The sequence below is a fragment of the Coptis chinensis genome, chromosome 7 (genome assembly GCF_015680905.1).
Source record: "Coptis chinensis isolate HL-2020 chromosome 7, ASM1568090v1, whole genome shotgun sequence".
Classification (NCBI taxonomy): domain Eukaryota; kingdom Viridiplantae; phylum Streptophyta; class Magnoliopsida; order Ranunculales; family Ranunculaceae; genus Coptis; species Coptis chinensis.
The window spans coordinates 58,412,083-58,425,728 of record NC_141462.1 but is presented as its reverse complement, the minus strand read 5'-3'; the positions used below and the strand labels follow the sequence as shown (position 1 = coordinate 58,425,728).

At 35.2% G+C, this 13,646-nt stretch overlaps 2 protein-coding genes and 1 long non-coding RNA gene across 3 annotated transcripts; 2 read left to right on the top strand and 1 right to left on the bottom strand.

Annotated features, from left to right (window-relative positions):
- Positions 1–3,409: 3,409 nt before the first annotated feature.
- On the top strand, positions 3,410–3,862 carry LOC147488147 (two-component response regulator ORR21-like). Its single transcript, XM_086574279.1, has 2 exons — positions 3,410–3,545; positions 3,639–3,862. The coding sequence occupies exons 1-2, from the start codon at positions 3,410–3,412 to the stop codon at positions 3,860–3,862; spliced, it is 360 nt and encodes a 119-aa protein (XP_086430405.1).
- A 1,289-nt stretch (positions 3,863–5,151) lies between these two features.
- On the bottom strand, positions 5,152–9,832 carry LOC147488146 (uncharacterized). Its single transcript, XR_015203173.1, has 4 exons — positions 9,715–9,832; positions 9,537–9,625; positions 9,148–9,214; positions 5,152–5,390 (listed from the first exon to the last, which is right to left on the bottom strand). It is a non-coding gene; the product is annotated as an uncharacterized LOC147488146 (long non-coding RNA).
- Positions 9,833–11,413: 1,581 nt separating this feature from the next.
- On the top strand, positions 11,414–11,905 carry LOC147488145 (uncharacterized). The gene has a single exon (XM_086574278.1). It carries the CDS (start codon positions 11,414–11,416, stop codon positions 11,903–11,905), a length of 492 nt encoding a protein of 163 aa, XP_086430404.1.
- Positions 11,906–13,646: the final 1,741 nt, after the last annotated feature.

Below are 13,646 nucleotides of genomic sequence, written 5' to 3'. Positions count from 1 at the left end.
GTAAGTTGGAGGTCTAGTTTGCAGTCTACAGTTGCATTGTTTACGATAGAGGCAAAATATATAGTAGTGACTATGAAAGAGGTTATTTGGTTGCAGGGTTTGTTGGATGACTTTGGTATTGTGCAGGATCAACTTGAGATTCACTGTGATAACATGAGTGCTATATATTTGGCTAATAACTAGGTTCATCATGCCCATACGAAACACATTGATGGGCATTTTCACTTTGTCAAAGAAATTTTTGAAGAGTATGATATCTTTCTCACTAAGATAGACACCAAGGAGAACCCAGCTGATATGTTAACCAAAGTAGTCTCTAGAATCAAGTTTCAACATTGTTTGGACTTGATTCATATCCTTCATTTGAGATGATTTGGCCCTTAGAGGACATTAGTGAACTACGGTCGGCTTAATCATTTTACAAGGGCACATAGGCAACCACTACGTGGTACAGTCGTGTTTGGTCCTTCGGACATTTGTGCATTGAAGAGGAGATTTGCCATTCGGTTGATTGGCTCAGATTTGTGAATTCTTCACCAAGGTGGATAATTGTTGATTCAAGGACATGGTTGGGAACACTGGTTATGAATTTGGTAAAGTCCAAACTCACAATTGGAAAGAAGTTAAGCACAACTCACTTGTTTATTTCGATACAGGAAACTAACTCGAGATTCACACATGGTTATGTTTCTAACTTGGCCTTTTAGAAACCAATTAGAATTCCAATTTGATACCCACAACCTCTATAAATATGAGATCGGTTTGTGGGATTTGTTAAGCTTAAATTAGTTATGCTTAAGTTTGTAAGCTAGGAGTTCTACAGTAGTTTAGTTTGTGATAGATATTTATGAATTCTTTGGGATTCATTTGTGACTTGTACTCTATTGGTTTCTCTCTTGATTAGTAAAGTTCTCCATTTTTGCTTGGTGGATTAGGCTAATGCCAAACCACATAAATATCATCTCCACTTCTATTGGTTATTCGCTTTGCATTGGTAATGTGTGTACATATTTTAGCAAATAAATATGTGACACGTGGCAACATCTTCTTCACGCTCGGGTATGGTCTTAGTGTGGGTAGGAAGTACCATAACACACTTTAAGTCCATCTCCTGACTAACTCACTTCCTAGGTTCGGGAGTCAGTTAAGAAGAGGAGGTTCGGAATTGGTTGGAGTAGTAGGTTCGGATTGCTAACTCCAAATCCAGAACTACCAAGTTTGGAACTCCAACTCAACTCCAACTCCAAATTCGAACCTTAACATGTTTCCTTGTTGTTCAAGTCAATAAAGAAGACTTATTGATTTAGGAAACATAAGCTTCTAGAAGAGTCTGGATAAGACTTGACAAGAGATTGTTTTCTAGTTAAACACTAATTACTTAATTCACAAGTCTCTTTATATATATTATATCTCTCCCTTCCTCAATTGAGTAAGCATTGCTAGAGTGTCCACGTGTCCATACTAATTACGATAAATCAGGAGGAAAAAACTACGAACCCCACAAATAAGATTCTAAACCCCACGAGTCCCCCAAAACCTTCTTTCTCCATCTTTGAATTCACGTAGAAAAGCACAGCTAAAACTCTAAGACTGAAAATTAACACCCCTGACTGACGCAGTTTTTTTTCCGGATTTTGCGTGAGTAAAAAAATACGTAGACATTACAATTCCAGAGTAAGAATTGAGTCCACCTCTCCAATGTGTGCATTTTCTCTTATCGACACTTTGGATCATTGACAAAATTAAGAACTCACAACCACGTATGCCTTAAACTCTTAATCAATTTCTCCAAATTCTTTCCACTTAATTTATTGGTTTGGATTTTTTTTATTGAACCTTTACCCCATTTTGGATTTCAACGATTTCAAATCTAAGATTCATTTTACGTTCGCATTGTTCTTGCTGAATTAATTGGTATCATCATGGTGTTATTATTTGTTGTTATATAAAATGAATTGAATGCATTCTATTGACCACCGTGTGACTCAAATCAATCGAACATGGACAACTCTTCACATACAAACGATCGTGTCAACACTCGGGTATGACAATAATAGCAACAGCGACAAAGAATCCCATCACATGACTAAAGAACAACTCTCTTTGCGCAGAGAACACAACCCTGTTCGTCAACAAGCTAGGAAACAACAAATGGCTGATGAATAACGAGCCCTCGAACGAGAACAAAATCGCAAACGAATACGTGCTTACTATCGGCATCGAAGGAACATTGTTGCTGGTTAGCAGGTTCGTTAAACATCATAATGTGATTTCTCACATGTTCATAATTGTGGTTTTCAGTTCACTACCCCAGTTAGTTGGTGGAACCCGCAATAGATTTTTCAATAAGCCCCAATAAGCATGTATGCACAGACACCAATTTTGGTAACTGAATTTTGTGTAAAGTTTGTGTGTGGAGTTGGCAGAAAGTGGGTTGTATATGGCCAATGCCCAAACAGGAGAACTTTTGTTGGTTTGAACCAGATATTAAAAGAGAGAGAATTCGTTGCAAGGTCCCAAACGTGGAATTGCAATTTAAAACTTCATGTGTAATCTATTTTTGTTCCCTCCTAATTTTTGAGGTTCGAGCAGGGGATAATGTGAAGTTTGGTTTCCCTATGGCATTCACTACTACTATGCTTCCGTGGAGTGTTCTTGAGTTTAGGGGTTTGATGAATAGTGAGTAGCATAATGCAAAAGAAGTTATTCGTTGGGCTAGCAATTATCTTCTAAATGCTATTACTTATCCTGGAATCATTTATGTTAAGGTTTTAACTCTTTTCTCATTTCCACATTTTCCACACTGTTGTACTTTTCAAATCTTTAAGTAAATGTGGTTCTTTTGTGAACAATTTTGTCCTAAAAATGGAAAATTTCTCCCCAATTTGAAATTTATTTTGTGCTCAATATTTTTTATTTATTTATTGAGGAACTAAGTTTCTATTGGACAATTGTGTTGGACAGGTTGGTCATGCTAATAAGGACCATGCTTGCTGAGAGAGACCAGAAGATATGGACACATGAAGATCAGTATTCAAGATAGACAAAAATAGTTTGGGGTCAGATGTAGCTACTGAAACTGCTGCAGCACTAGCAATTGTGTCTTTATGAAAACTAATCCCTCTTACTCCAGGCTTCTGAGCAGAAGAACTATCAGTGTAAGAAAAAATGTCTTTTCATTCTCTGTATTTTTTTGTTATGTTTCTAACTTTCTTTAAAACTTTACTAATTATAAGTTGGATTTCAATGTTAATAAGCGATGCTCATATGCCTGATATGGATGGATTCAAACTCTTTGAACACGTTGGACTGGAAATGGACCTTCCTGTTATCAGTGAGTACCATTTCATATTATTAAGATGTCAGCTCTTGCACTTTATAGACAAATTCAAACTTTCTTTTTGCAATGATGTCTGCTGACGGGAGTACAAGTGCGGTAATGAGAGGAGTTAAGCATGGAGCCTGTGATTATTTGATTAAGCTTGTAAGACTGGAAGAGTTGAAAAATGTATGGCAGCATGTCGTTAGAAAAAGGTGGAGTGGAAGTAGAGATCCTGAACAATCAGCTAGCATGGAGGAAACTAATCGGCATAAATAAGCTGGTGATGATGTTGAATATGCTTCATATGCTAATGAAGGAACCGATGGCAGCTGGAAAATTCAGAAGAAGAGGAAAGATGCTAAAGAAGAGGAAGATGAAGGAGAATTGGAAAACGATGACCTTTCTACATCTAAGAAACCATGTGTAGTGTGGTCAGTTGAGCTCCATCAACAATTTGTCACTGCAGTGAACCAATTTGGAATTGACAGTATGAACTTTGAGAAAATATTTATGGTTAGGAAAGAATTCTGTTGTCATTAATATGTAATGGTAATGTCAATAGTTTAGTTAATGGATGTGGCTGGCTGTTGGTATAAAATTTTACTCATGTGGACAATTCTAATATTTTTTGTACAAGGTTTACAGTTCTACAGTTCTACTATCAAAATCTATCTGGTAATGGAATATTCACAAAATCACAAGTTATTAATACTTTCTTGCAACTTATATGTAGCTAACGCAGGTGATATCACAAAGAATCCTTTTTTAGAATCCAACCATGAGAACGTGGTGAGAAACTAACAATAACACAACAAATGCATAATGTCCTAGCACAACAGAAACACCGAAGGAACATACAGAAAATGCAAGCAGCAATTCAGCAAATATACGTGTAATACAATCGTCTATAGTTGCGATTGGGGTATCCCGTGAACAAGTTCGATAAAAAATGCATAATTTTGCTTTAAATTTGCTTATACCCGTATTTTCAGCATATTACCTTAAAACACTAACTGCCCAACTCTTAATGGATTAGTTAATTGACATGATTAGTTATTGGATACGGATTAGTTAATAGATATGTATATGGAGTTAATGGATCAACGATAGAATTCTTATGCTACATAACTGGCTGTCATATTAAAATATATATATAAAGACATCAATATTCACGAAGCATTAAACAAAAACCTATTGAAAGCATACGCCAATATACATAAAGAAATCATAAGAAAACACATTAATATTCACGAAGCACACACCATCATTGAAAGGTTTACGAATTCCTTCCACTAAAGGTTCGTTTTTTTTTCCTGGACTGAACGTTTTTCCCTGGTACACCATCCTTGAAAGGACTCCAAATTCCTTCCACTGAAGGTTAGTATTTTTTTCCCCTGGTAATAAGAAGAAGGAAAAAGTCTCTGTCTACCTCTTTGGCTGGAATTTTTATTATTAGTACATATTTTTTGGTACCATAAGAAATGCAAACACACTTAAACAAAATGTTTTCTCATGCTTCGACCTCATGCATGGCAAAGGAAAAACCTTTACTTCATCCTGGATTTGTTTTCCATAATGGATTTGCCTTCCAATTTCCCTTTCAAATTGATCACTGCAAGTTCTAGCTCGACAAACTCTCCTACAGATATGGATGGGTAATTGGTCACTACTAGGAACTCTGCAAAGTGGCCTAGGGGCTTCAAAGATTTAATCGAAGCAATATGTGCAAACAAAATTTGGTACATCGGAATAAACACAAGTCAGTTGCTTATAAAGTAATATGTGTCAAGTATTATATAAAGATTGAGCAAATTGGCTTCACTCACTGTTGAAGAAACTCTCCACAAGCTGCGATTTTGCTGCTTTGCTGATTCTATTGCTTCACCACTCTAACCACCACCATCATTAATACGCCCCAGTCCACCAATTCCATATTTATCCACACTGACACCTCCAATTAGCATCGAGTTTTACAGTGTTCAACTAAAATTTGGTCCAACACAACACATTTGGCTGCTTCTGAGTTAACTGACTCCTTTTCTTTCCAGGCTTCCATCAGTATTCTGTTCTACATGATTTTGGTTGATAAGAATTTATCTAGTAGAAAGCGATGGACACCAACAACAATCCAACTTGAAAAACAGCATCAAGTATTTGATCAATTCAATGGAAGTCCAAATAAAGAGATGATTAACAATTTGAAAACTGAACTAAATCAACATGGTAATGTTTCAGAAAAAAACATAGTTACTTGGTTTTGCAACATGCGTGCTAAGTTGGAAAGAAAAGCACTCATTAACCCAAAGAAAGATTCGAATGAAATTCAAGTAGAGATTCAAATTTCTCCAAAGAAGACCAAGCCTAATAATATGGAAGAAACTTCTTGTGACATTGTTCCTTCACAAGAAAGTATGTCTTAACTTATAATGATTCTGACAAGTACTTCATATATTCATCATACTAATATTACTCTTAAATTGTAGGTCAGCATTAGGTATCAGTTAGAAGAACAACAACTACAAAGTCTACCCCAGTCAAAAGAAAATAGAGGAGGAAAACACAAAAGAGAAGTTATAAATCTAATCGTCTTAGTAGAATGAAACGTAATGGTAAATATTTTCTTCTTATGTATTCAATTTATTGTTCTTATAGCATCAAATACATTATTAAATGACATATTATTATTTTTTAAATAGTATTTATTTCTGAAACAAGTGAAGAAGAAGCTAAAATAAATAGAGCTAAACGAAAAGATATGCTGAATTTGAAGAGCATTGGAAATGATAATTACATTGATGATGAAAGTGATGATGATTACCTATCACAAATGAGTGGATCTGATTCCGACATTGAAGTGGACAATGAAACTAAAGTTTCCATTTCACGTGGAATAGATGTCTCACATTAAAGTAATTTTCATACAACAATGTTTTATATTCTTATTATAATAAAAATCTTTAATTTTAATTAACATTTTGCTTTGCATGAAGTTGTTTTGAGCCTTTGGATTTTGGATGTCCAACATCCATATGTTCTCACTGTGGAGCTATTGTCTGGTACGAAGAAAGGAATGATAGGAGCAAAAAACCTATTAATCCTAAATTCTCCATATGTTGTCAGAATGGAAAGGTTCAATTGCCTCTTCTAAAAGATACTTCATAATTTTTGAAGAATCTTTTGGATTGCAATGGAGGGTCAAAATCGTTAAATTACATGGAAAACATCAGCATTTACAACTCAATGTTTGCGTTCACGTCTACTGGTGGACAAGTTCAGAGCTCAGTTGCACCCTTTGTTTATAAAATAAAAGGGCAAAATCACCACAAAATTGGAACATTGCTTCTAGCTGAAGGAGTACGTCCAAGGTTTGCACAGTTGTACATACATGATACTGAAAATGAAGTCACCCACAGGTTGAACTCTCTTAGTAAAAAAATTATTAAGAGGAATCCAAAATATGCTTTAGATTCTAGCATTGTTCAAGGATTGATAAATATGTTGCATGTTACCAACGAACTCAACAAGACTTATAGAATGGCAAGGGATAGATCTAAAGAATGTCATGTGGCCGACGTCAGCATACAATTGATTAATAGAAGGCAAAAAGATGGGAGACTTTATAATTTGCCATCATTAAAAGAGATAGCTGGTCTAATCGTTGGCAATGGTGATGAATTTAACGAGCACATAGATGTTATTGTGCACAAGAAAGGATTTAGCTTGAAGAGAATTAATGAATTGCTTCCAAGTTTCATGGCAATGCAGTATCCACTTTTGTTCCCCCATGCTGAAGATGGATACAGACTTGGCATTCCATATAGAAACAATACAGTATTTGGAAAAAGAAAAAATATTAGCATGAGAGAATACTATAATTTTAGATTACAACTCAGACGCAATGAAGGCCAGACTATAGTTCGTGGGAAAAAATTAAGACAACAACTTTGCGTAGATGTTTATGCAGCTGTTGAACAAAATAGAATGGATTGGGTTCCAAATAATCAACAAACGATTCGTGCAAAATTGTATCAAGGATTAGTAGATTCAGTTGTTGCTGGTGACACGAGGCCTGGTACTGTAGGCAAACTGTTAGTTCTTCCTTCATCTTTCACAGGTGGTCTGTGGTACATAGTACAGAACTATCAAGATTCCATTGCAATATGCAGGCACACAGGTTCCCCAGATCTCCTCATTACTTTTACATGCAACCCTAAATGGCCAGAAATCCAAAGATGTATTGACATGATAGCTCTTGGTTATAAACCAGAAGACTTTCCCGATATTGTTGCAAGAGTTTTTGAGATGAAATTGCATGAATTGATGACTAATTTACAAAAGCACAAGAAATTTGGAAAGGCTTGGGCAGGTAACCTATATACTATACTGTTTTAAATAATTTAAAAGTCAAATTATTTTATGAAGATGTTAATAAACACGGTTTTTGTTAATGTTTTGCAGCATTATACACTATTGAATTCCAAAAGAGAGGTTTACCACAAGCTCACATTTTACTTTTTCTGGACAACGCTTCGAAGCCTACTACTCCTTCACTAATCAACAAGCTCATATTAGCAGAGTTACCTGACCCAATTAGTGACAAAATTGCCTATGATTCAGTTCTAAAATTCATGATACATGGGCCATGTGGAATAGAAAACTTAGATTCCCCTTGCATGAATGAGAAAAAGTGTACTAAGTTCTATCCAAGACCGTTTAGTGAAGAAACAACTATTGACAACAATTACTTCACAGTTTACAGGAGGCGGAATAACAATCGGAAGGGGAATGAAGAAGAATATAGAAGTTGATAACAAATGGGTTGTTCCACACAATGTTGATTTGATAGTTATACCGAGCTCATATTAATGTGGAACACTGCAACAAGGGAAGATCAATCAAATACCTTTTCAAATACATTAACAAGGGAAGGGACATGGCTACTGTAATTATTGTTGAAAACATAGTTACAGACAAAGATAGTAATCATCAAATAGTAAAGGACGTTGATGAAGTTGCAAATTTCTTAGACTTTTGATTCTTATCTACTTCTGAAGCAGTTTGGAGACTATTGAAATTTGATATTCAGTACAGAAGACCAGGCGTTGAAAGGTTACCATTCCATCTTGAAGGTGAGCATTTGGTTTATTATGGTGAGAGAGATGATGCAAGATATATATTTATTAAAGCGGAAATCTTCATCAAAAACCAAGTTCACAGAGTGGTTTAAAGCAAATGTTAAGTATCCAGAATTAGCTAGGGGTCTTACGTATGTAGATTTTCCTACTAAATTCGTATGGGATAAAAAAGAAAGGAAGTGGAAGCCAAGAAAAAATGGGAAGAAAATTGGACGTGTCTACTACGCACATCCTACTTCAGGAGAGAGATTTTATCTGCGGTTGTTGCTGAATATCATCAAAGGTCCTTTATCTTATGAAGATATTAAAACTGTTAATGGAAAAGTTTATCCAACTTTCAGAGCAGCATGTCAGGTATATTTTATTACATATTACATATTAACTTTTTATTTTGTATATTGTTTTCTCGCCTAAAATATGTCACATATAGTTTTAGAAGTTCAAACTAATTCATATGTACTATTTAAAAACATTGTTATATATTATTATGAAATTAAAAGTGATGAATGCAGACCAAAAAACATATTTATTTCACAATTTTGACTGATAAGGAAAACTAATTTTATAGAATAGATGCAAACCTCTCTATTTATAAATTGATAAACACTGTATTTATAAATTGATAAGCACACATAAAAGCATGTAGCGTCATATAGAAAAAACAATACATGACAGATTATAGAATGATACCTCAACAAGGAAGTAGTCTGCATAAGCCACATCACCTATTTCCTGTGATTTCTCAATAACCAAATGACTACCAAACAAGAAATATTCAAAATGTTAGAGAGACATACTAAATAAGAGATACTAGGGGCGGATCTGATGGGTAGTCTACCTAGGCATCCTAGGGCCCCCACAGTATAACCTAGTAAAAGGGCCTCCACTTAGTTACCTTTCAAATTTTTTGTATGCAAAATTAGCATTGCAGGAGTTGAACTTGGGGTAATTCTAAGAAAACCAAGGCCATTACCGCTGGACCACACACATTTGGATGCTACAAAGGTCTACATAACACATTCTTACCCTTTAATTCTGCATATGAAGTACCTGAGGTCAGTCATATAAAAATTTAATACCTCAACAAGGATCACTTCTGTTATAACGTAGTGGTGGACAAGAACGCACTGGCTTGATAAAAGAGGAAAAATGATGTTGAACTGATGTTCTGGAATCAAAATACGATTCAACAATAAAAACTTTGATATAAGAAAATATTATGTCAAACCAACATTCATTAGAAGTTTAAATGTCAACCTGCAAATTTGGAAAGAAAACGTTAAAGACAGATTAGGATCTGGGCATTGATCTTGATCCTTCCTCAGATCCTTAGTCCAGAAAGCGCTAAGCAAACCATTCTTTTCAGAAGGTTTTGTTTCTTCCCCTTCTAGCGTGGATCCTGTGTTTTGAAAGGAAATATGGTTAAATGGTTTAGGTAAGCCGTCTAACAGAAATAAGCGCAAAGGATAACAAGAAGAAACTAGTTAGGAATAGAGCCACAATTGAAGCTAAAGAAGCACAATTGTCCTAAGTCCCTAATATATCTCACCTATAATGACTAATGAGTAACAAAAAGTGGTTGATCTCATGAAGTGGCCTTTAAAATTAAGTTTTTATTAGATAATTTTGTGCAATAAGCAATTATAAAAGCTTAAAGTCGACAAGTAAATACCTACTCGCCATCTTTCATACCAAATGCATTCTTACAGCCCTCGCATTTGCAGTTGACGGAGCATCCAACTCCACCCTTTAAAGACAAGACAACAAGTGAGAATGAGATAATAATTAGAGCATACCACCAGAAAACAATCAAGAGTCACAGGACAACACCTGGTAGCGTTCACAATACTTCTTCAGACAATTTGATTTCTTACAGTTGCATCCTCTTTTATGCATAGCAGGTGTGTTAGAAATAAAGGCCTTAACAAAAAACATATTTATTTCACAATTTTGACTAATAGGGAAAACTAATTTTATAGAATAGATGCAAACCTCTCTATTTATAACTTGATAAGAGCAGTACAATTGTTGTTGTACTCCTATTACAGAAGAACATCAATTCGAGGCCAAAGAGAACCATTAATAGTGTCATAAGAGTGAGTGAAAATGTCAGATGCAATGATATTATATTGCTCCATTTCTTGCTGTGGTAATTGTACATATGCAATTCTTTCATTGTTTTTTTAGGTGCATATTACTATTGTTAGTAGGAAATGAAATTTACCAACAAGGGCATATAGCTTTTAATACCATTTAGCATGATTTTTATTTTTATTTCAATTTTTCATTATGAAACAAAGTTTGTTATCAAGTCACTCTTTTCTCACACTATCCTCATTCACACTTCTGATCAGTTCTGACTTCCTAAACTTAGTCTATAGCTGTATACTCAGTGTTGGGCCTTGATCCTATTTATATTATCTTACTGAATTTGGGCAAAGTTGTGGCATTTGGCCCCATGGGCTACAAAAATGATCAGCTTATCTATTGTCATCACTAGATCAAACATACAAAAAACCTTTCATTTGAAAAATATATTGAAACAAAAATAAAATAGTACGTATTAGTCATAAAACCTCAGCTCTTTTATGATGGTTTACTATTAAAATGCAATTCATATTGTTACATTATTATTCTAATGTGTCATTTTTATATCAAGGCACATGGATTACTTGAGGACAACAGCGAATGGGATGACGCTATGGAGGAAGCAAGTCATTGGCAAGTTCCAAAATCTTTAAGACAATTGTTCGTCACATTGATTTTGTTTTATGGGGTGACATATCCTGAAAAACTTTGGGAAAAACATCAAAAACACCTCGGAGAAGATATTTTGTTTTGATACAAAAAGAAAAACAACAATGAGAATCTCCAACTCACTAAAGAACAGATTAAAAATGAGACTGTCTGTGAGATTGAACAAATTATGGTTGAAAAAGGATTATCTCTCGCAAACATGCCTGATTTCCAAAAGTTTAATATGTCTTCAAGAATCTCCACAGATAACAGATTGATTGCTGAAGAATTAGACTACGACTGCAATGAGATGCGAAAGGAATATGAGATTCTTAACAATGGAATAAACGCTAATCAACGTGAGGTATTCAACTTTGTTAATGATGCAGCTCAATATCAATCAAGAGGTGTTTTTTTCGTGTACGGATGCGGAGGAACTGGCAAAACATATCTTTACAAAACAATTATATCTAAACTTCGGTCTGAAGGAAAGATTATTCTTGTAGTTGCATCGTCTGGGATAGCTGCGCTCCTACTTCCAGGTGGAAGAATAGCTCACTCTAGGTTTAAAATTGTTACTCTGACTGATGAAAACACCAAATGTGGCATCTCTCAAGAGACATTATTACACAACCTTATCAGACGGGCTGATATAATAGTGTGGGACGAAGCACCAATGACTCATAGACATGGATTTGAAGCAGTAAACTGATAAAAGTAAAATAATTAGTCTACTCACGAAATGAACGATGAACTCAAAACGTAAGTAAACTAAAACTAAACTTGAGGGTCTATGTTTATCAAAGATTCTACTCTCAAGTCTATGAGATATAGTGGAGTAGAGTGATTCGTTCCACTCTTAGTCCTTCCGCATGCTATGTTCTCAAGTGTAAGTACTCTCTACTTAAAGTCTAATGAGAGATTTACGAAAAAGGCAACTAGACTACGATGCAACTACCCACGAAATGCAACTAGTCGACGATGGGAATAACTAAGGGAATGCTACGTTGATTCTATGATAAGGAGTTAGAGGGGGATTGATTCCACCTTAACTCGACTTAATCCTATTAACGACGAATCGTCGTAATCCAAATTGAATCGCCGGCAGAACAATTGGTTCTTCCTAATCCCTAATTACACATGGCATTCCTACCAATTTATAACTAGCATGTGAACGATTAAACCCATTCTCATGGTGAACTAATCGTTTCTAGAGTGGAAAGGAAATTACGACGATTCTACGATATTCAGAATCAAGCTTTCATCAAGGCTTCTCAACCCCCTCTAATGGAGGTTTAGCCGAGAATCATTACGCAATCATTTTTCGATTACATTTAAACTAAACATGATATAAAGAATTGAAATTTACTTAATTAAACAATAATGAAATCTAATTTAATGACTCAATTGAAATAAAGACGAGAATTGAAATTAGATCTAGGAATGGAAATGACAAAAATCGAAATTGATAAAAAATACTACTTTATTGATCTAATCAAAATGAAGAACAAGATTCAAAGGTTTAATCTAATACAATAATTGAAATGGAACTAAACTTAATTAATCTACATGAAAAACTAGATCTAGAATTCATTAATGGAGGCTACTAATCTAATCTATGTCTAGGTGTAACTATCTACCATTAACAATCTACCATTAACTATCTACCATTAACAATCTACCATTAACAAAGAGCTAAGCTTTTGTTTTTATACATTCAGATCCAAAAATCGTGCATGGGCTTGGAGCCATGTTTTGGGCCAGAGAATCAGGCCCAAAACCCAATTCTTTCAGTCCAAAAAGGCCTCTTCAGCTGCAGTTGGCTTCAACAGACTTTCCGTCCACTTCTGCTCCTCTGATTGGGTCAAGGCTTAGACCATTGGAAAGCTCTTTCCGAGCCTGTTGTTTTAACATAAGGTAGGCCCCATTCGAAGGTCTGAGTCCAAAGATATGTCCTTCGGAAGTTCTGCTGACTTTGTGTGCCCCGCGTCGACTTTTCAGCTTTTGACCGGGCTTTTAGAAAGGCTTTGTCTTCTCGAAACTTGGCCTTTAATCACGGAACTCCTTAGTAACCGACCTTTGCTCTTTTATCTCGCTAAAGTGGCACATTTCTGCACATAATGGACTTTGAAGCCTGAAATGTATAAAAACACGTAATCAGTGTTAACTCTTAATTATTACTCACATAATTGGTCTAAAAAGTATGGTTAAAGGGTTAAAACTACAGTTTTGGGCTCTTATCAAACCACCCCAAACAGCATTTTACTTGTCCTCAAGCAAAGATGAGAAATTAACATAAGTGACCAAAAAATGGAGTTCTATCTACTTCTCGTTTAAGCGAGTCGATTGCATTGACCATATACAACAAGGCCTTAAACCACTAGGAATTCCCTAGTGGACGAAGTTATAGCCTCGTGAGAGTTTTCGATGAAGGTACTCACAAACTTCATCTA